Source organism: Onychostoma macrolepis, chromosome 07 (genome assembly GCF_012432095.1).
Source record: "Onychostoma macrolepis isolate SWU-2019 chromosome 07, ASM1243209v1, whole genome shotgun sequence".
NCBI lineage: Eukaryota > Metazoa > Chordata > Actinopteri > Cypriniformes > Cyprinidae > Onychostoma > Onychostoma macrolepis.
This window is the reverse complement of record NC_081161.1, coordinates 221,504-244,688: the sequence shown is the minus strand read 5'-3', so window position 1 is coordinate 244,688 and position 23,185 is coordinate 221,504. Positions and strand designations below refer to the sequence as shown.

At 37.7% G+C, this 23,185-nt stretch overlaps 1 protein-coding gene across 1 annotated transcript; it reads left to right on the top strand.

The window, feature by feature from the left end:
• The first annotated feature begins 4,034 nt into the window (after positions 1–4,034).
• Positions 4,035–23,124, top strand: LOC131543460 (sterile alpha motif domain-containing protein 9-like). Its single transcript, XM_058780834.1, has 3 exons — positions 4,035–4,047; positions 13,339–15,963; positions 22,562–23,124. Exons 2-3 carry the CDS (start codon positions 13,422–13,424, stop codon positions 22,654–22,656), a joined length of 2,637 nt encoding a protein of 878 aa, XP_058636817.1. The 5' UTR covers positions 4,035–4,047; positions 13,339–13,421; the 3' UTR covers positions 22,657–23,124.
• Positions 23,125–23,185: the final 61 nt, after the last annotated feature.

Below are 23,185 nucleotides of genomic sequence, written 5' to 3'. Positions count from 1 at the left end.
CTGAACCAATTGCACGCTCATGCTTTTAACATTGTATTTTACTGTAAAGGGGGAAAGGAGACAGGATCTTTTACTCTCTTTTAAGTTAAAAAGGAGAGAGATGTTTGGTCCTGATTTTCCTCCAGAGTGCTGCCGCATCATTTAGTTGTTGATGGTAAACCTGCGTGACTTACTTAGTCACTAGATAGTGTTAGCTGAAAGGACTGAATTATGAAGTAGCACTCTGGGTAGATGTAAACAAATTGTGAGACTTAATGAAGTCTCAAAGGGAGGAATGTAGAAGATTTTTATTGATATTAATCAGAATTATTTAGACTTAATCAAAGTGAATTTTGCCAAAAATGTATCTGTTGAATCTTCCAATATGTTCTGAAGGCTTTGGTGTCAAAATGTGTATGTGGCAAAGCACATCTGGAAGAAATGAGGAGGGGGCTTTTCTCCCCTTTACCATAACGTCAGGATGGTCTTCTCTCCTATGGGACAGATAGAATTACGTACACTAGTAAAATATAGGATGGTACACGTGGGGTTCAATGCATAGAGACCCCCTCCCTTTTGTTAATTTTTGAGTATATATACGAGAGACAACGAGTTTTCGGGAGAACTCCTTTGCAAACGAGTTTTCAGGTTTTATTCCATAAAAAAATAAAACCTACTCTGGAATCAAACTTTGGCATTGCGTTTTGTTCTTTGAACTGCGGGAGACGACACTTCACACGGTGCTCCATCGTGCTGGAAAATGCATTGTTCTTCACCAAACTGTTGTTGGATTGTTGGAAGAAGTTGCTGTTGGAGGGTGTTTTGGTACCATTCTTTATTCATGGCTGTGTTTTGGGCAGAATTGTGAGTGAGCCCACTCCTTGGATGAGAAGCAACCCACACATGAATGGTCTCAGGATGCTTTACTGTTGGCATGACACAGGACTGATGGTAGCGCTCACCTTTTCTTCTCCTGACAAGCCTTTTTCCAGATGCCCCAAACAATCGGAAAGGGGCTTCATCGGAGAATATGACTTTGCCCCAGTCCTCAGCAGTCCATTCACGATACTTTCTGCAGAAGATCAATCTGTCCCTGATGTTTTTCCTGGAGAGAAGTGGCTTATCTGACTTCTCTTTTACTAGAGGCAAGCGAGTGAGCGACTGACCCAACCCTGACGAGGGCACCACGGATATTGCCACCACACAAGCCAGAACCCAGCACAAGAGAGCACCGCACCACGGCCTCCAGCCACTTTGCACCACTTCACTCTTTTCTATTATTGAATAAATCCACCCTCCGGGGTATTTATTTGAGCTTCCTTGTGGCGTGATTCTTCCACCCCGTCACAATATATATATATATATATAACATACACAAAATGAGCTGGCCCAGATCCGGCATGGTACTGGACCAGATCCTGCCCACATTTGGGCCAAATCACCATAAAGGAATCCACATCTGGTCTGGAGCTGGCCCAGTTCTGGTCCAGATCTGGAAAAACCAGATCCATGCCGGTATTGGCCCGTTGTGCCAAAAGACACCGGCCCGAGTCCGTTACACGGATCTGGTCCAGAACGTCCGATGGGTCTGGACCAGATCTGGCCCAAATGATTTTTGCTATCTGGATAGACTAGGAAACACGGAATGGCTCCGTGAAGTGCTATCGCTTGGAGAGTAATAAACGCAGACAATACTCGGCGATCAGAATGAGGAAGTCCATGTCTTATAAGGTGTGTTTGATTGGTTACAGCTGTGTGTGTAATCAGTGTAATGGATGATGGGAAATGTAGTCCAGGGTGACATGCAACCGTTTGGGCAGTGTGAGAGTCAATGTAACCAGACGGCGACATCTGGTGGTGTGCAGACGGAAGACCACGGACAGAATTTGTGAAAACAAGATCCAGGCACTGTCGTTGAGCAGAGGCATGCGGGTGGATCACTTCATTTTATTAAAACATGCATGGTTTCATTTTATTAACTTTATGTGTATTAACAGTGTTTGCTCAAGTTAAAGAAGTTGCTAACATGCATATCCAATGTTTATTTCTCTCAATGAGCACTTTTATAGAATTAAAATGTGTATTGTTTCGTTTTGTTAACTAAATGTGCATTAACGGTGTTTGTTTGTAAGCACTTATGTTTTATTTATTTTTTTTTTCCTTTTTATTTGAAACATTCCCAAATGCATCAACTATATCTTGAAATATCTTGATTCTCACCTTTATAGATTGTTAGTTGATCTAGTGCATGGGCGATGGTCAAAGGAACCTAATAATGTAATCCAGGGATGGGCAACTTCGGTCCTGGAGGGCCAGTGTCCTGCAGAGTTTAGTTCCAACCCTAATCAAACATACCTGAACCAGCTAATCAAGGTCTTCAAGATCACTAGAAAGCTACAGGCAGGTGTGTTTGATTAGGGCTGGAGCTAAACTCTGCAGGACAGTGGCCCTCCAGGACCGAAGTTGCCCATGTAATCTATTAAATATAAGTGTCATGCCATTTTTAATACAACTGACTTTATATTTAATGTGAATTTAACATTGAAAGTTAATGTGAATAAAAACATTGTAAGTTATAGGCTACTAATCATAACACTTTCATTGTACAGAAAGAGAGCAAAGAACATTTACATTATCAAAGAACATTTTCACTGACAGTCTAGAGTTCAAGCACTCTCAAAAACTCCCATTAAAATCACTGAAGCTGTTTACACTAGTCAGCGAGCGAGTGAAGAAAACACCAGCATTTTAGCGATGACTCATCTGAACACCTCTGATTGGTCATTGCATTCATAAGCTCAACAGAATCATAAGTGATTGGTTATAATGTGCAGTGCTGTAAAAATGCATCTGTATCTGGCTCAGCGCCAGCCAGCGAACGCAGATTTGAATTTAGCAGCTGATGCTGTGCTGCACTGAACAATGTAATCACACCGGTGTGATTATAGAAAATATGAATCGGCTATTTTTGTCTTTTGGAAGCTGCATTCAAAATCCACTTGGCTCAAAATCTGAGGGAGCACGTGCCTCTGTCCTTATGTTTGGTGAGAGACAGCTTTCATTCAAAGAGAAACTAAAATAAACCTGTCATTCAGTCAAAGGCACTTTGAAATCCATCTAAATGACAATCAGAACATTTCAGTTGCCTGATGCAGATCTCACTTCTTATAATCAGGTGCTGTTAGCTTTCATTTTACGGAAAATAAAAGTAAACTGGTTGTCCTTTGCTTTGAGCAGACATGTTCAAAATGTCTGTTCATCTGACTACATTTCACAATGCAAAGTGTAGTCAAATCTAGTCCCAACAATGCTTGTAATAGTTTGGGGCAGTTTGATTGGAAATGGTAATAGATTTTGTTGAACTGAAAACAAATATAATATAATATAATATAATATACAATACACACATATGATAACTAATTTACTAGTGATGTGTATGTCTGTCATCCAATCCAATCATTAGAACAACTTTAGCAGAATATTATATATTAATCTGCCACACCCAGAGCAGGTACTATTGCGTCCTAACTTTCGTTTTCAGAGAATTGAAATTACTTTTGTGAATATTGCTTCATGTTCTTCACCAAACTGTTGTTGGATTGTTGGAAGAAGTTGCTGTTGGAGGGTGTTTTGGTACCATTCTTTATTCATGGCTGTGTTTTGGGCAGAATTGTGAGTGAGCCCACTCCTTGGATGAGAAGCAACCCCACACATGGACTTATTTCCAGTAAATATATTACTGTGCTTATATGCTTTTCATAGAGTTTGGTACATTTAAACATATATCTGTGTGTAAGCTTACTGATAACTATGTTTGATAAATGTATCAAATTGGCAAATATAATGGTGTATTACAGATAAATGACAAATGATATAAAGATCAAACATACATTTTACTTTCTGTTTGTAAGTGAGTCATCATTTCATTACACACAAAAATGACTTCAGGTTTAACAGGTTTATGACACAAAGAGGGTGGGGTTTTATATTTGTTTCTTTGCATATAAAAGGTTTGCCGTGCCTTATCTGCTACTGAAAACTGGACAACAGCTGGCTGTCAGCAGAACGGTAAAACTATTCATGCATTTCTCTGTCCTATAAAAGTATATTTATGATTAAAGTACTAATATTGTAGTAAATACACATTTACTTCCAATGGACACTTTTCACAAACTGTAATGATGTGTTTTCAAAGTTACTAAAATTGTAAATCTAGCAAAGATTATATATTTAATACACTGCATTTTGTGTTCTATTACCGTGCCATTGAATTACAGAAAAATGCTGCTGCTTGAGTGTTTCTAATACAACAGCAGGCGAAAAAGTATGTTGCACACACAAACATAAACACAACTGAACTGTGAAAAGGGTCCATAGTGTTAGCCTGACTACGTCAGACTTCTTACTTCTGTAAGGATCCACCCGCTAGTCCAAAAAACGGAATCCAGTGGCCTGGTCGAAGGTTTAATGCGTGTTCGGTCTTTTACTTGCGCCTCTGAGTTTATCTGGATTTAGTTTCAATTTTAGTCTAGCTCCGTGCTTGATCTGACTCCAGTTTCAAGTGATCATTAAATTTAGACAATATTCATAATTAAACACTGATCACAGACATAGATTGTATTAATTTAGATATTTGATTATTCTGAAAATCCCATACTTTCAGTTCTTCGTTCATTAGGGACCAGGTATCGCTTAGCAATTCACTCGGCCAACAGTAAACGCACGGCACAAACTCGTCAGTTCTGAACTTACTCAGAGGGTGCAGAGTGGTAATGATACCTTTACGTGAGCTGCGCCTGCATACTCATAACAAAAAGTGTATTTTTTCCTGTAACCACAAGAGCTACACCGTGTTAAACCAGCGACAGTCAGAAATCCAAAGTCTCCTTCATGGTGCCCCCCATGGTTAATCCATTGGTGCTTTGGTGTGATCTGTCCTGAGCGCAGATTTTTGGAAATACCCCTACACATTAATCTACTTGAAAAATGATTTCAGAAGAGATCAGAATAAATTGAATACAACAATGTATTAGTCAGGTAAACGTGTCATGCCAATTACATAATAATTCAAAAATAAGGAAATACATAATATCAGTTGTTCAAAGATGAATCTAAGAGTAAAAATGAATACCTGACTTCAAGAAAATACATAGAATGGAGCATGTGAAATAAACTCCACACTACGGGCTGAACTGGCTGCAGAATCGCCCTGACTGATTTGCAACTTTCCCTTAAATACTGCCAGAACAAAAGGCCCATAAACATTTATTCTCTGCCCCAAAACAGATTAGATCTGTGTATGGGGGATGAGAAACCGGTAACACTTTATTTTGATGGTCCCTTTTGAACATTCTGTTGACACTAAGTAATGTTGCAACTACATGTGAACAAACTCTCATAAGAGTATTAGTAGACTGTCTGCTTCATATCTACTAACTCCTTATTGTGTTGGTCTACCAACAGATATTCTACTGACTATAAGTAACTTTGCAAGAACGTGTCAACTTAATCTAACCCTAACCCTACCAGTCAACTAATACACTACTAACACTCTAATGAGAGTCAGTAGAAATGTAGGTGCAACATTACTTATAGTCAACAGAATGTGTTAAAGGGACCATCAAAATAAAGTGAAACCGAGAAACCTCAGTAGGAGCTGTTCTCGTGCTCCAAATGGTCACACCTGTAGAGCAATGTTTATCAAGTTTTGAAAGGAGACCACCCCCACAACAGAGGCACAGAATTCACTTAAGTTTCCAATATTTCCCATAATATAAGTGACTACCGTGAAATTGAGACCATTTTACCCATCACACAGAGATCTTTAAAATGATACCAAACATTAAAGGGTTAAGATCATTAATTCTTAAGATATAGTAAATATTTATGTAAGAGTAGCAACTTGAGTTCTTTCAGTGACCAGTACTATGTGTCCAGGAGGGAAGGATGGGTGAATGGACCAATGATCAAATGGTCTTTCTCTCAGATCGTCTTGTCTGATTAGAGAGTTTATTGTCTTGCGGCATGACATTTGCATTGTAAGGGTTTCTGGGTGTTTGGCTTCACAAAGAGATCAAAGCCTGATTGAAGAGTTTGTTTTGTGGCCTGACATTTGCATTGTAAGGGTTCCTAAGTTTTGGCTTCACGAGGAGTTATTTTCATAAAGGAAATAATTTCACTCCCTACACTTCCGCTCAATTAGAGTTCGCTTCTGTACTCAGTCTGATATAGCAAACCATCTCCCAGTTTATCTCCGGCTCCGCAGCAGCCGGACCAAACAACGAACAGAGGGCGGGCTGAGAGCCGTGACGTAGACGCTAAGCGCTGAATTTAAGATTGTAGTTTAGGTGAGGGAAATCTAAAACGACAGCGGACATGGAGACACGGGATGCTATTCGCTCTGTTTTGGAGAATATTCCCGGCATTTGCCAACTGAAGCCCGAACAAGAAGAGTGTTTGGTTCACATTTTGAATGGAGGTGATGATGTGGCCCTACTCCCGACAGGTTTTGGGAAAAGTTTAATATATCAACTGTTACCGATCGTCAGCGAGAAACTGGGGAGGCCAAAGTCCGGCAAGGCGATAATTGCGGATGCGTAGATTTACTTCACATAATCTGCAAAAGTTGTTCACAGCCATCTTCATTCCGGTATTTTGCTCGATGGTTTTGTTTTTGCCACATACCTGAGCCGGCGAATAACATATGTCATAAACAAACGTTATGTGATTGGCTTACGGGTACACCAATGATTTTAAAGCGCCCGCCCACAAGAAAGTAAACGCTTGTCAATTATGCCCTTCCAGACTCTGTCTACGAAGCAAAGCGAAGTAGCAGAGTTTGGTATTACCAGGCTACCATAGTGTTTCCGGTAGTACTAATCTCACATTTTCTCTGGGTTTCTGTTTCCTGAAACTCTTTTGATTTTGATGTTTATTTATTTCCGTTGTACCTGGTTTCTCAGTACCTGCATTTAAGTCCCTGTCCCCTTGGTTGCTGAATATGTCCTTGTTTGTCACTGTGGTTACTGATTACGTTTGGCACTTATGTCTAGTTTAGCTGATCATTATCCTGTGCATTTCCACTTCCGATTGTCTTCTGTTCAGTGTCAGTCTTTCTGTTTTAGCTGGTATGTTAAGCTGTTGCGTTTACACTGATTTTGGATTATGCCTGTTGTGGAATATCTTATTTCTGTTGAATAAAGACTGTGTGATTAGATCCTTCTCTTTCATCCTCCTAATAATTAACTACCAAGATAACTACCATCATATATTTAGAAAGCAGACATTCAATACCAAATATTAAATCAATAGTCAAATATAACATATATAAAAACTTAGTCTGATGCTGTCTAGCTTCTACACGGTTAATGTCTTCATTCTGAAACATATCAGACCATACAATGTCGAGGCATGATAGTGAATCTGTCAGTTCAGCTGGAACTGAGATCAGTGTGTCACTGGATGAAGGTAACAGGCCTATGTATATACATATATATTTCAATCATGACAACTCTCTGAAGATTTTAGCATGGTGATGGATATGACAATGTTAATGTATTTGGTCTTGGCGGTGTAGCAAATCAGCTCAAAAGGGAATTGTATATAAATTACAATTAATTATGATTAATTACAATTATTTACATCGGCTGACAGTAATAACTGTAGCAGAATTAAATTGCCATCAACTGATCTGTTCGTCCAGTGACCATTCAGTGTAAGTTCATATCAACTCTAAGAAGGGATATTTTCATGGCCACAGAAAATACTTTCCTAAGTATTAATGCATTAGAGCATGTAGAAAGATCGAAAATCATAAAGGGACATTAATTTGCAAGGCAGAACCAGAAACTCATGTAATTTGTGCACACACCTTTTATTAACTAAACGCTAACACACATAACTAATCTAAACAAACAAACAAACATACATACACTCACGCGTACATACAAAAGGGGAGCTAAAGTGGATGAATGAAGCCATTAGAGAAGACAGAATGCAGTTATGGAAAGAGTCAGTTAACCACCTGAGTTAAACCATCAGCGCCGTTTATAACGGGGTCTATAGCTTATACTAAACCTCTGTTTAGTTTAGTTAGATGTACCATACTTGCACTTCCATGGCTGTTGGCGAGTGTCTGGAATGCAGTCTCGGATGAAAAGTCTTGATGGTTTCAAGGTTTTGGACTCGTGATCACATTCTTCCGAGTTGAAGAGTGATGAATTCCAAAGATGTTATTCTGGCTCGGTGGTAACTGGGAGTTCCTTCCCAGGTAGAAAGTGAAAAAGAGCTAAGAAAGAGATCATCTGAGGTCTGAGGACCTTTGGTTGAATGGAAAGTCAAGGCTGCAAGGCCTGGCACAAAAACTTAAGGGTCCAGAAATGTTCTAGCTCACATCCTCATCTTCTCAGTATCTGATAAGAACCGCAGACTGGGATATGTTGGAGCCAACCGGGCACGCCGGTACCGGCTCAGGCTCTCCACACAGGCAGCAATCCGGAGATTTAGCAGAAGAGCTTTTTCAGAAGAGAGAGAGGCGAAACTGTGCGTGAGCTCTTTAAGGTCTGCGAAAAGTCACACCTCTCAGGATGGTCTTGACCAATGAGAAAGCCTGAATTTCCAAGCGGGAGTTGGGAAATACTGGGGGGTTTTATGACCCTTTGTCTGAGAGCATGGTAATTTGCAAAGGGGTTGGATTGGAAGTTGATATACAAACTATTAAAGATTCTTAGGACACTAATATGTTGCATAGTTATCAACATGTAATATTCACTCTCAATTAGATCATCCGAAGACGAATTGATAGAGACCAGACATGGTATGAGTTAAAGTGATATTAACAAGTGATCTATCATAAGCATGCATACAACAGTATACAATACACAAAAACATATACAAGAACAGTAATAATATACACAATGACCTAATGATATGCGTGTTCATTCAAAGAAAGGTTTTCCTATGAATTAATTAGAGAAGAGTCTGTTTTATGGGCATGATTTGTCTTTCCTAAGGGGAAATGAAGTGAGTGTTTCTCTGCCCACATTCCTTTGAGCAATAAAACTAGTGTTATCAGATTGGTTGCCATGGGACCGGGGGCCTGAAGTCATTAACAGACATACTGGCACCCAGTATGTGTATTGGGTGAGGGGTCTGTGACTATTCGTTAATCTAATAACTAATTGATTTGTTAAATTTGTGTGTCTGATTGGTCCAAATGGTACAGCAGAATAGATCTGCTACGCTGCTGCTGAATTGTTGCTGTTGTTGGTTATTGCTGTAGTTGTAGATTATTGCTGCTGCGGCAAGCAAGTACAGGAACTTGCTACTGCCAAAACATATGGCGATACGGTGCTGTAAGTATTCAAGTAGGTCTGAAACGATTAGTCGACATTATCGCCAACGTCGACAATAAAAAACTGTCGAGTAATCGTTTGATCTCACATGACCTAATGTAAGAGCCTGCAATACTGCGGTTCGACCAGTGTGGCGCTGTAGCGCAAGAATGTAATTCAGCCCTCCTGGATGCAGTTCAAGAGAAGACGACACACCCGAACCTGAGCGGCGTTTGATGAATATGTAAATATATATTGCACGCTTTCCTCTCAGTAACAAAATAAACAACAAAAACTGACAGTAGTGTGAAAGCAGCAGTTAAAAATGCGTCTGATTACAACGATGTGGATGTTTGCATGAGCTCTGCAGTTCAGTACTCAAGTAAAGTCTGGTCACATCATGTTTATTTATATAGTACTTCATGCAATAGATAGCCTTAAATCAAGCAGCTTTACGGTATTAAACATGAAAACCCAGAGTCAGTGTCGCTTTCAGTTAGAATTATAACTTGATTTTCTGAAATAAAGCAGCTCTCCAGTGTGGAGCTAGCTAATGATAAAATGTTTTTATTAGTGGGGAAAAAATATTTAATTAAAGTGATAGTTTGTTTTACAGAGATCAAAGCTTGATCTAGCTCAGGACTGTTTTGGGTAGGCTATTTTAAGACATTATGTTTTGAATAAAATAGTTTATCCAAAGCATCTCATCACTTACCTTTATTTTGATTCTTATCACTTACAAAAGGAGATGTTTGGCAGAATGATGTGTTACTTTTCCATGTAGCTAATTAAACGGTGAGAGAGTGTGTCTGTCTGTCATCTCATTTTGTGTGCCAAATACATCTATTTGTATAATGAATTGGTAACACTTTAACTAATGTTAACAAATGATACCTTATTGTAATGTATTAATTAGCATGAATGAACAATGAACAATACATTTATTAAATTCATGTATTAATATTTGCTAATGTTGGTTAATAAAAATTGTGATTTTTATAAATGCATTAGTAAATGCTGAAATTAAAATTAACCAAGATTAATAAATGCTGTAGAAGTATTGTTCATTCTTAGTTCATGTTAACTAATGTTAACCAATGAAACTTATTGTAAAGTGTTACCAATTAATTGTATAATAATTGTAATTACATAATATGCTTTTCTAAAGCTGAAGTGACCTTTATGTTAGAATATGCATAACTTAATATTTTAACTAATTGCAAAAGCTGAATAATCAAAGTCTACAGATTAATCGATTAGCAAAATAATCGTTTGTTGCAGCCCTATATTCAAGACATACTGCTGCTGCACAAATAGCATATAAAATAACCCCCCAGCAAAGCTGAAAGAATAAAACAAAACAATTAAATATGTACGCTGCTGCTATACAATAATATGCTTATTTATTTATTTATCTATCTATCTATCTATCTATCTATGTATTTATTTATTTATTTATTTATTTATACACTCCCCTCCAAAAGTATTGTAACAGTGAGGCCAATTACTTTATTTTTGCTGTAGACTGAAAACATTTGGGTTTGACATCAAAATATGAATATGAGACAAGAGATCAGAATTTCACCTTTTATTTCCAGGTATTTCCATCTGGATCTGATAGACAACTCAGAGGATAGCACCTTTTGTTTGAACCCACCCATTGCTCATGTAACCAAAAGTATTGGAACATGTGACTGACAGGTGTGTTTTGTTGCCCTGGTGTGTCCTATTATATTGATTATTAAAACAATAAATAGCACTGAATGTCTGCGCTCAGTTTCAGATTTGGGTTTGCCTGTGCAGACTGCATTTATAGTTAGATGTGTAACCAACATGAAAACCACAGAGCTGTCTATGGGTGAAAAACAAGGAATGGTGATGCTGAGAGAAGAAATCAATCAGAACCATTGCACAAACATTGGCCATAGCCAGTACAACCATTTGGAATGTCCTGAAGAAGAAAGAAACCAGTGGTGTACTAAGTAACAGACCTCGAACAGGTAGACCAAGGAAAACATCAGCAGTTGACGATATACACATTGTGACAACTGTAAAGAAAGACCCTAAAACAACTGTTAGTGACATCAGCAACAACCTCCAGAGGGCAGGAGTGAATGTCTCACAATCTACTGTTCGCAGAAGACTTCATGAACAAAAGTACAGAGGCTACACCAGAAGATGCAAACCACTCATGAGCGAGAAGAATAGGAGACGAGCCTCAAACATTCTGGGACACAGTTTATGGACTGATGAGACAAAGATTAACATTTACCAGAGCTATGGAAAGGCTAAAGTTTGGAGAAAAAAGGATCTGCTCATGATCCCTAACATACAAGCTCATCTGAAACACAGTGGAGGTAATGTAATGGCTTGGGCTTGCATCGCTTCTTCTGGGACAGGCTCATTAATCTTAACTGATGATGTAACACATGACAGCCACAGCAAAATGAACTCAGAGGTCAACGGAAACATTTTGTCTGCCAATTTACAGAAAGATGCATCCAAACTGATCAGGAGATCCTTCATCATGCAGCAAGATAATGACCCAAAACATAGTGCCAAAACAACAAAGGAGTTCATCCGGGCAAGAAGTGGAAGGTTTTAGACTGGCCAAGTCAATCTCCACACTTAAACCCTGTAGAGAATGCATTTTACCTGCTAAAGACGAGACTGAAGGGAGTAACCCCCCAAAACTGAAAGAGGCTGCGGTGAAAGCCTGGAAAAGCATCACAAAAGAAGAATGCAAAAGTTTGGTGATGTCAATGGGTCATAGACTTGATGCAGTTATTGTAAGCAAAGGATTTACAACTAAATATTAAGTCTTATCCACTTTAATCTAGTTTAAGTCAATCTGTTCCAATACTTTTGGTCACATGAGCAATGGGTGGGTTCAAACAAAAGGTGCTATCTTCTAAGTTGTGTATCAGATCCAGATGAAAATACCTGGAAATAAAAGCTGAAATGTTGATCTCTTGTATCATATTCATCTTTTGATGTCAAACCCAAATGTTTTCAGTCTACAGCAAAAATAACGGAATTGTCCTCACTGTTACAATACTTTTGGAGGGGAGTGAATATGTAGATAAATAGATAGATAGACAGACAGACAGACAGACAGACAGACAGATAGATAGATAGATAGATAGATAGATAGATAGATAGATAGATAGATAGATAGATAGATAGATAGATAGATAGATAGATAGATAGATGTAGTTCAGTCATGAAACTCTAGATGGCGCAGGCTGACATATATATATATATATACACACACACACACTATATTGCCAAAAGTATTGAGAGACCCCCTTCTAATCAATAGGTTTGACAAATTTTAGTAATTTCCATAAGTACATATCTTAATGTTGAAGCATACAGCATAATGATATTCTAGGGAATTGTGTGCTTCTAATTTTATAGCAACAGTGTGGACAAGACCCTTTTCTATTCTAAAATGACAATGCCTCTGTGTATTTAAATGCAGAGCTTGAGCTAAAAACTCATCACCAAACACCAATGACTTGTACATATATGTGTCCAGTCATTTTAGACACTTCCAAAACTGTTGCAACAGAGATGGAAATACAATTTTTAAATACTTGAATTATATTTCCATCTTTGTTGCCACAGTTTTGGAAATGCCTTTTTCTGTTCTAAAGAACGGGGTGTCCCAATACGTTTGTCCATATAGTGTATGTACAAGTCATTGATATTTGGTAAAGAGTTTTTGGCTCAAGATTTGTACTCATGGAAATGACTAAAGTAGTCAAACCTGTTCATTAGAAGGGGGTGTCCCAATACTTTTGGCAATATAGTGTATACATATAAACCTGCATGTGGCTGTTGCGAGTCAACCTAATAAATACATAAGACTATGTCTTTTTTAAGACTATGTCAAGTGATTTTTGTTTAATATCTGCCTCTTCATGTGTCTTTTGTTCTCGCACAACGAACCTTCCACCACGCCTCTGCCAGGTATTAGGTGTGATCTTGATTATTCACTAATAGTTATTTTGTTCTTTTGCAGGAATTTATCAACACTTTTGTGACACTTCTCCCACAAAGGTATCTTTTCTAATTGGAAAAAGACAAAAGAAAACAAGACTGACGATGTACCTGTTACCTTCATCCAGTGAAACACTGATCTCAATTACAGCTGAACTTAGAGATTCACTATCATGCCTCGACATTGTGTGGTCTGATATGTTTGAGTCTGAAGACTCAGTCATTAACTCTAAAGTTTGTAGGAAGCATGAGATTGACTTTCTTAAAGGAGCCCCACCACAGTGGCTAAATTTTTATACATCTCCAAACTCACCATTGGTCGAAAGGGATCGCTTTAAAGATTTAATACAGTTAGTTGAGGAAAAAAAAGGAAAAAGTCGCTTGATCACTGAAGTTTCTTTACAATACTATCCTGGGACTGGAGGCTCAACTCTCGCCATGCAGGTGCTTTGGCGTTTCCGGAAAGATCTCAGATGTGCCAGAGTGATCGATTCAGATCTAGATATCAAAGAGCTCTCAAAACAAGTGGTGGACCTTTTTCTGCTGTCTAATGAAGAACATGCTGAACAAGATCGGAAAACTGTGCTGCTGTTACTGGACATCAAGAAAATCACAAACGATGATATGTTAATAAAGAATATTCTCCGACAAGACCTGAATGAAGAAATACATGAGAGGGACATCACTACAGACATTCCAGTTGTGATCATTTTTAATTGCAGCCCTGCAAACCTTCCTACCATTGTTCATTCAACTGATGATGTGAAACTTAAAATGGAGCTCTTAACAGAGGAGAAGGAGAGGTTTGATCAGAAAAAGAAAAAGCTAAAAAAGAAATACAAGGAAATATCACAGAAGTTTCATGCATTTAACATAATGCAGGGAGGTTTCAAGAAAGAGGATGCTGAAAAAGTGATCACAGAAGAAATGAAAAAACATGTTGAAAATCACAAGGAAGCCAGCAGCACAAGACTTCTCAGTTTTTTGGCTTTGATAAATTCATATGTCCCAGGTTCACACTTTTCGAAGCGTTTCTGTGAGGAATTCATGGATCAAACAAAACAGCCTCTGGAAACTATAATGAAGCCTTTCATGGATCTCATAGTCATTTTTTCTGAAGGAGAACAAGAAGAACAATGCATACGCTTGGCACATCAAATGATTGCTGATGCCTGTCTAAAACTGTTCACTGAGAACAATGTGACAAGATGTGACATCACTCTTGACTTCTTGAACAGTTTGGTACAAGGAAAGGAGAGTATTTATGAACAAATTTGCAAGAGAATGTTAGTCACAAGACTTGAGACAGGACAAGAAAAGGAGAGGTTTTCTAGGCTGATTCTTGACATCATAAGGGAAAATAAAACTAACAAATTCATTAGTTTGTTGGAGTTGGCTTCAAGTTTGTTCTCTGAAGACCCTACTTATCCTCAAACGCTTGCTCGTTTGTATTACATTGTGGTAAAAGAGGAAAACAAATTTTCTGAGGCAATAAAATGGTCAAAAAAGGCCATTAATCGAGATCTTAAAAAATCTGATATCAAGAACACATTGGGACAAGTCCACAAAAAACACCTGCTGAATGAAACTAAAAAGCAATTCTCAGACATTAAAGTGTGTTTGCACATTGCACAGTCTGCCATTGATGCATTTAAAGATGAAGAGGAAGCTGCTGAAGGTGAGGCAGAAATCAACACCAAATTCAATAGCAGGGGTCTCTTTGGGTTCCTCCAGGTTTGCAAGATCATACATTCAAAAACCCCTCTTGAAGACTCTGAACAAGAATACAGTAAGTTTATCAGTGGTCTCAAAAGTGATGTGGAGACGAAATATGATTTCTTTGAATGGTTCCTGGCATTCTCAAGACCAAACATAAAAAAAGGGGACCCAGACTACATTCCCGAAAATGTTGAAGAGTGCTACATGCACTATTTTAAACAGAGAGAGCAGACAGAAGAAATGACTCTGATTGAGAAAAAAATGAAGTCTTTTGGAGGACTACTTCATTTCCTAAAATCAGACATAAATATGCTTAAAGAAAATCAGAGTGCACTCAAAAATCCACAATCTGAACATGAAGTGGTTCTCTACATTCTTGCCAACATTATCTTGAGTCAGTCTGGTGAGCCGTGTGAAAAAGCAGAAGATCTTCAGGCCAGGTTACAGGAGCTTTGGGCAACAAAGGCTCAAGATAGAAGCCCAGAGTTTTACCTCTTGGTACTTTTGCTCTTTTGGCCTGATGACGTGCTGCCAGCAATCCCAAACCCACCAAACCTTGAAAACTGTGTCCAATTTATGGTTCAGTCACACAAGAGAAAGTATCAGAAATACCTTCGCGGTCGCTACCTGGTGCCTCTGTTCTTCTTAGGGAAAGGAAAAGGTTTGCAGAGGCTGGTCCACACCTCAAAACTAGATCAAATTGATCTGGAGATCCTCACTGAAGGACATGAAAAAGCAGAAATTGAATGTCTTCAGCGCATCAAAGGGAAGGTTGAGGATAATAAAGTGCTTGTTGTTAGAGACAATGAACAGATTCAAGTCACTCCTCACAACTGGGTCAGTGTGTACAAACCAGGCCAGGTGTCTTTCTACATTGGCTTCAATATCAGAGGACCTGTTGCCTGCAACATCAGATATGACGAGAACTGTAAGTAAAGCATTACTTTATATTTCAGACTCATAAATCACATTTTATGTTTGCCAAGCATTTGTCAGTACTGAAGTGTAATTGTGCTCAAAATGTAGATGGTACATATAGAGCCTGGTCTCACTCTTTATATGTACGTATTAGTATGTATTATGTAACATTATCAGGTGCAAAACTTACATTTTTGTATATTTTAATTGATGCGAAAACGTACAATTTGGACATGCTGAAACATAAAAAACTTAACATTATTACGTATTTAGAGCTAAAAAAAAAAAGTAACCCATTTACAAATATTTTATATCAAAAACATATTTGTATGGATGAACATTTATCATTTTATAGACAAACTATTTACATTTTCAGAATCCTTAACCCTACCCCCAAACCTAAACATAAGCATTGAGTGAATATAAAAAAAGATACAAAAAATAAGCCGTAAAATGCAGGAAAACAATAGTTTTGTGGCAGGTTCAGAGCATAATTTAAGTTGTTAGAAGCTGAAAATACTATCCCGATCCGTGGAGGTGCACATTTCTCAATCAATCAATCAATCACACATGATGCAATCGCACGTCATCCAAAACACGGCATGTCACAATCTGTGACGATATAGGCAAGCGCTAATGAGCATTTGATTTCACTGCGGTAAAACTTCTGAAAATCTAGCATCAGCGTCAGTTCTGGCAGGTCACATTAGTCAAGCTTGCATCATCTGACTCTCAGCTGATCCACGTCTACCTATAGGGATGCAACACTTATCACAGCACTCAAATATAAGGTCCATTAGTGTTATCACCAGCTTCACGTTAATAGCTAATTAACCTCCTCCATCCCCAACCCCTCCTCTGTCATTCAGGATTCAGCCTTCTGATTCTCCTTTGAATCAGACTAATTTCTAAAATGTTTAATTAAATTATTGAACTTTAATGATATCTGCAATACATTTTATGTTGGTTCTGTTCTGTTTACCCTGGGGGGTTATTGCTGCTCTCCCTGCTCTTATCCATGTTAGGCTGCATGGAATGCGCAGGCAGTTCTTGCCCAGAACAGAAACATACCGCCAATCCAAACTGTATGCTAATTGTCAGTCATCTTTGACGATAGTGGTCCTGACAGAAGTGAGTTTGAAAACATTTGAAACCTGAATTTGTAACTAGCGTGGGTTCTGATGCTTATTGCAGTCGTAGATGAAGAATGCTGAATAAAGGCTTGAATTTGGGTCTATTCCTCGCAATTGTATGAATTCTAAATCTTTGGATTAGTAAGTAACATTGAGTGCGTTTACATGGACCCTCTTAATGCGATTATAATGAGATTTTGGCGATATTGCGATTATGCTTTACCTCATGTAAACGCAATACTTCGATCTAAATAATACGATTAAGCTCATAATCGCAGCAAGCATAATCGTATTAACATAGGTGGCGTACGCCGATTTTAATCGGAATATACAAGCATGTGAACACCTTAATCGCAGTATTGCCGCTCTGACCAAAGTGCGCATGCGCTTGTGACATATATGAATAACGTGACACGCACCTGTAATAATACGGAGATTAGAAACGATGGAGGGGAAGAAAGCATCGCATTCTGAGGAAAACACAACAAGCTGCCAGCAGTCTCTGTCCAACATGATCTCACAGAATTCCGTGCAATGTTCACGGACTTAATTAACCCCGAATCTGTGGTGGCATCACGGAATCGCCGAAAATTCCGTGATGGGCTCACAGAAAAAATTCCGTGATGGGCTCACAGAAAAAATTCCGTGATGGGCTCACAGAAGTGATACCAATGTAAGTCAGTGACAGGCATCAGCCGTGCTCCACGCACGGAAACCAGTGAATCCGTGCATGGACCACGGCTGATGCCTTCTGTGAGCCCATCACGGAATTTTCGGTGATTCCGTGATGCCACCACAGATTCGGAGGTTAAGTCCGTGAACATTACACGGAATTCTGTGAGATCAGGTTGCTCTGTTCCTTACCCTCATCCAGAAAGGACGAACAGAACGCGACGGCAGCGTATAGGCAAACAAATTCCATCATATTTCTATCATGTGCCGAAAAAGCGTGGAATACAGCGATACAAAATCATTATGCATTAGACATAAATAGATTAAAACGGCGACCAGTAACACCCCTGATAGCACACGTACATCTAGGAGACGTCTATTTGATGTCTGCATTTACATCTGCAAGACGTATTTTTTAGAGTGTTTGCTCATCTGCAATACGTCTATTGGACGTCTCCTTTTAGATGTCAAATAGACGTCTATTAGATGTCTTTAAGATGTTTATGATTCAGAATGTATGTAAAACTGACATCTGAAAGACATCTGTCAGACGTTTGTAGACAGCAGATGCTTTCCAGATCAAGAGATCTTTAACAGACATCTTGCAGACGTACGTGTGCTATCTGGGACTGCTCTTTCTGAGTCCATCATTTGTGCTGTCCAGTGGGGTATGTGAATAATGGCAGTGAAAAAATTAACCACAATTCTTAGCGAATAATAAGAATAATGGAAATTGCATGTAAACGGGAGTAAGAGCTTTGCTCTTGACATGTAAACATCAAAATGCGATTAAGTCCTTACTCTGATTATTGGAAATAATCGCAATATTCGTGCGCATGTAAACGCAGTCATTGATTCCTTTTGTAATTCTATGTTGCGTTTATGTTATATTTTATGGTTTTGGAAATTGTCAATATGTCAGTATTGTACGTTTCAGTGTCTATGCGAACGCATAGTAAATGTATGTTTGGTAGAACCACACTTTATGTAAAAAATGCTTAAGAATACTTAAGAAATCACGCTGATATGTACTGTCAATTGTATTTTATTCTCAGTGAAAAAAAAAAAAAAATTATCTTTTCTCTGCAGAGTTCATGGATTATCATATGAACGCTGTCATATGACAAAATAATCTAAATTACATCCTTCCAATGACAGTGGAAATGCTCAACAGGGTAAAAAAAAAGTTTCCTCTTTCCTTTCAGCTGGATGTGAAAACGAGACTGTACAACAAGACAACCTTTACCAAATCTTGTTCATATGATAATGTTTAGTGTGATTATAGTTGACTTTTGCTGTCTGATTTAATTGCTCGACTAGGTAACCGTGGGAAGGAATGAATCTCTGAACTCAAATGTCCTCAAATGTCACATCCAGGAAAACATTTTAAATGGCTTAATAATTATTTTTAGTTATAAGTATAGTTCAGTCATGGTACATGGCACTATTCAGCTGTTTTCAAGGGAATGTAGAGGATGTGTTAGGGAAGAGAGAAAACCACTGTTCGAATCCAGGGGTGGGGGTGTTCCGGACCTCCCATTAGCATTAAAGGACCCCCATAAAGCCCCCCAAAAAATGCACTTGGGGGTCCCCTGGTTTTTTAATAAAACTATAATACTTGAAATATGAAACTAGTGATTTCCATTAAAATGGAAATTAAATGAAAAGTGTCGATTGTTGTATTAAATTTAAAACTGCTCACATTATATTTCTTTTCATGCGTTTTACAGCATTGTGCATTATAATCAATCACACATGATTCTGTTGAGTTTATGAACACAATGGACAATCAGAGGCGTTCAGATTAGTCATCGCTGAAACCACAGAGTTTTGTTCAGTGTGTGCGTGTGCTGAATGAATTCTGACTGAAACTCGCACATTTTCTCATCATAAGCAACAAAGTGCAGATGTGTGAACTATGGAAGTAAGAGATTAATTTATCATACAGTGTATGGACAGCTTCATTGATTATAACAGGAATTTTGAGTGCTTAGACTCTGGCTAGACTGAAGTCAGTGATAGTATTATTTAATGTGAATGTTCTTTGCTCACTTTCTCCATAATTGTCTCCTTATTTGAATAACTGAGTTATAATATGTAACTTATAATGTTTTTATTAAGTTGTGGTCACTTTAAATCCAAATTCAGTCCTAGTAAAATATTTCCTGACATCATATCTGGTACTTGTCTAAACAGGAGGATTTATAATGTGTAGTTTGCTAACACTTTTAGCCTTACCCTGCAGTTGGTTCACACTCTGCTGATGGGTAGATATTTAATTATTGTTTGGTACACCAAATTAACTGATATTGAATAAGCTTTTTATCTTAGAACCAACCAACAGTCACTAGGTTATTAGGTTTTCCAAACGAAAATGAGGAAAAGACAAAAAATATATATATAATAAAAATACGACGAGAAAGAGATTAAAAGAAGAGTCCTAAGTTTGCTATTGCATTGATTTTTGTGTGTGTATATATATATGTGTGCATGTATGTATGTATGTATGTATATAGCGGCTGTCAAAATTGTTATTAACGGCACTAATTTTTTTTAATGCACAATTAACGCAGCGTGCATTTTCTGTTTGACCTGTGGCCTAGCCCGTAGTTGGAGAAATGGATGGAGATGCTGACAGTGTTGCCAACTTTTCAGACCCCTTTAGCAACTCCTCTCCCCTTTAGGCAGAGAGGAGCAGCCTATTTGATTTTAACAGACGACACCTCGATTATAAATCAGGATGTTTGTGCAGATTAACATCTTGGAAGGGAGAGCTGGTTATGTCTTAATGGGTCGCGTTTCAGTCACTATTTCATATTCATCCCGTTGTCTGACAACAGAAACAGTAAAATATATAAATGAAAACAGTTTTACTGAGAATTTAGCTGCATCAAAATACAGTATGTGGGCACAGAGAGGCAAACAAATGTAATAATAAATGTACATTTTGCATGTTCAGAAAAAGTGTTTTGAAAATGTAAACAGGTTTGTGTAAGTAAATTGCTCAGTGCAAAGAAAGAGAAGTAATGGGAACCTGGTATTTCTGTTCTTTTTTCATGTGTCTAATAGACATGAACAAGTTATTTGAAAAGCATCTATGACCTTTGAAACATGTCTAGTCTTCATGCTCTATGTTAACTATGGTTTCACTGATAATAAACATATATTGCATAAATTATTCATATTTGTTCACGTTTATTAAAAATTTGAAAAGTATTAATTTAAGGTACATTTAGAACAGATAAAAATGTGTGATTAAGTTGTGATTAATCGCAAGTTAACTCATGACAATCATGTGATTAATCACGATTAAATATTTTAATCGATTTACAGCCCTAATATATATATATATATTTATATTTATATATATATATATATATATATATATATATATATATATATATATATATATATATATATATATATATATATATATATACACACACACACACACACACACTGGCCACTTTATTTGGTACACCTTGCTAGTACCCCCTTTTGCCTCCAGAACTGCCTTAAAGGAACACTCCACTTTTTTTGGAAATAGGCTCATTCTCCAACTCCCCCAGAGTTAATAAGTTGAGTTTTACCGTTTTTGAATCTATTCAGCCGATCTCCGGGTCTGGCGATAGCACTTTTAGCATAGCTTAGCATAGATCATTGAATCTGATTAATTTGCAAAAAAAGGTTTTAAATTTGTGATCGATTGATTGATTAAGTGATTGATTTAATGTGTCTGTTTTATATATGTTGTATCTTAATTGTGAGTTTTGTATGACTCCTACCTTGGCCAAGGTCTTGTAAAATAGATCATTGATTTCAATGGGACTTCCTGGCAGAAAAATAATACTAATGTTTGTCGAAACCATGCAAATATCAGGAATCCATTATGATCACTTTGGGCGTTTAAGTTTACATCTTAAAGCATGTTTGACATAAATACATCTACAACATGTTTGTGTGCAACGTTTATGATACACATTTTGTTGGTAAAAGGAAACTAAAATCCTTATTATACAAAGAATATAATGTTCAGCTTTTGAGCTCTGTATGTGATTTTACAATATTTAATATTTCACTTATGATTTTATCAGTAAAACATTTGTTGTTATATGAGCAATGACTATGCTAACACTTGTGACAAGTAATATATTACTTGTTCATTAAATGTACCATGTTAAATAAGTTATATATGTGCTACACTAGCTTTTAGTTTGAACTAAAGCAGATAATATTGGTTGTTTTCAGTGCCACAAGTCCACTCATGAGTAAATTATGTTGAAAGTAGTTAAAAAAGTAAGTAAAGAAAAAAAAAGTAGTCATAATTAAAAAAAAAATAAATAAAATAAAATAATAATAATAATAATAATAATGCAAACTGTTTTTACTGAACCAAAGCATTTGTTTTAAGAGTGAATTCTGAGAGCAGGAGAGAAAAATTCCAATACGTTAGCAAAATAAATAAATATAAAAAATGAAATAAAAAATAAAATAAATAAAACTAATACATAAAATAAAATAAAAAATACAAACATTAAATAATAAATAACTAAATAAACAAAAAAATGCATACACAAGGAAGAAGAAGAGGAAGAAATAATACGGGCCATATTATGTACTGACAGTAGGGTTTTGTTATATGTCAAGGAAACAATTACTAGTTGTAAAGAACACAAACAGCTCAATTTATTTCACTTATGATTGAGACACTTGAAAAAAAAAAAAGTTACATTACACTATTCACAAACAAGTGTGCACCTGAATCTCGTGGGAAACAGCCATTAGTTCTGAATCTGTTTTTAGTGAACGCTTGCTCTCTCAGTCGTGGTCGACATAAGCCAGGTGGCGGTCGAGGCTCTTCAGAATCCTGCAGTGTTTGCCGCAGCGGCTGCAGATGAAGGGACTCTCTCCGGCGTGAGAGCGCCAGTGCAGCCGCAGCTTCCTCCAGTGTCTGAACCTCTTCCCGCACTGCGTGCAGCTGTAGGGCCTCCTGAAGTGAGCTTTCTGGTGCTGCCGCAGCGTCCTGCGCAGGATGAAGGCTCTGGAGCACAGCGAGCAGCCGTGGGTCCATGCATTTCACTGTCACTCACAGCTACTGTAGTTTGTATCATCTTATCTTCTGCAACAGCTAACACTTGAGTATTGCTCTTTCCCCTTCCTTCACTTTTTGCACTACTTGTTCGCATTTACTTATTTAGTCAATTGTACACACTATGTGCTTTCAAATCTCCACCATTACTACTAACACTCGGAAGGCACGCACTGTACGGTGGAGGCAGGCCAATCCTACTAATCTACGGCCTGTTCCTCTGTCATCTACTACTTTGCTCTCTATTCCAATTGGTCTCTGGAACTGCCAGTCTGCTGTAACAACCTGATCTCACAGAACTCCGTGTAATGACCACGGACTTAATTAACCCCGAATCT

Coding starts and splice junctions, on each gene's coding strand:
- LOC131543460 (XM_058780834.1), top strand. CDS start 13,422: ATGTACCTGTTACCTTCATCCAGTGAAACACTGATCTCAATTACAGCT. Junction 15,964..22,561: donor CATCAGATATGACGAGAACT/GTAAGTAAAGCA, acceptor ATCTGTTTTTAG/TGAACGCTTGCTCTCTCAGT.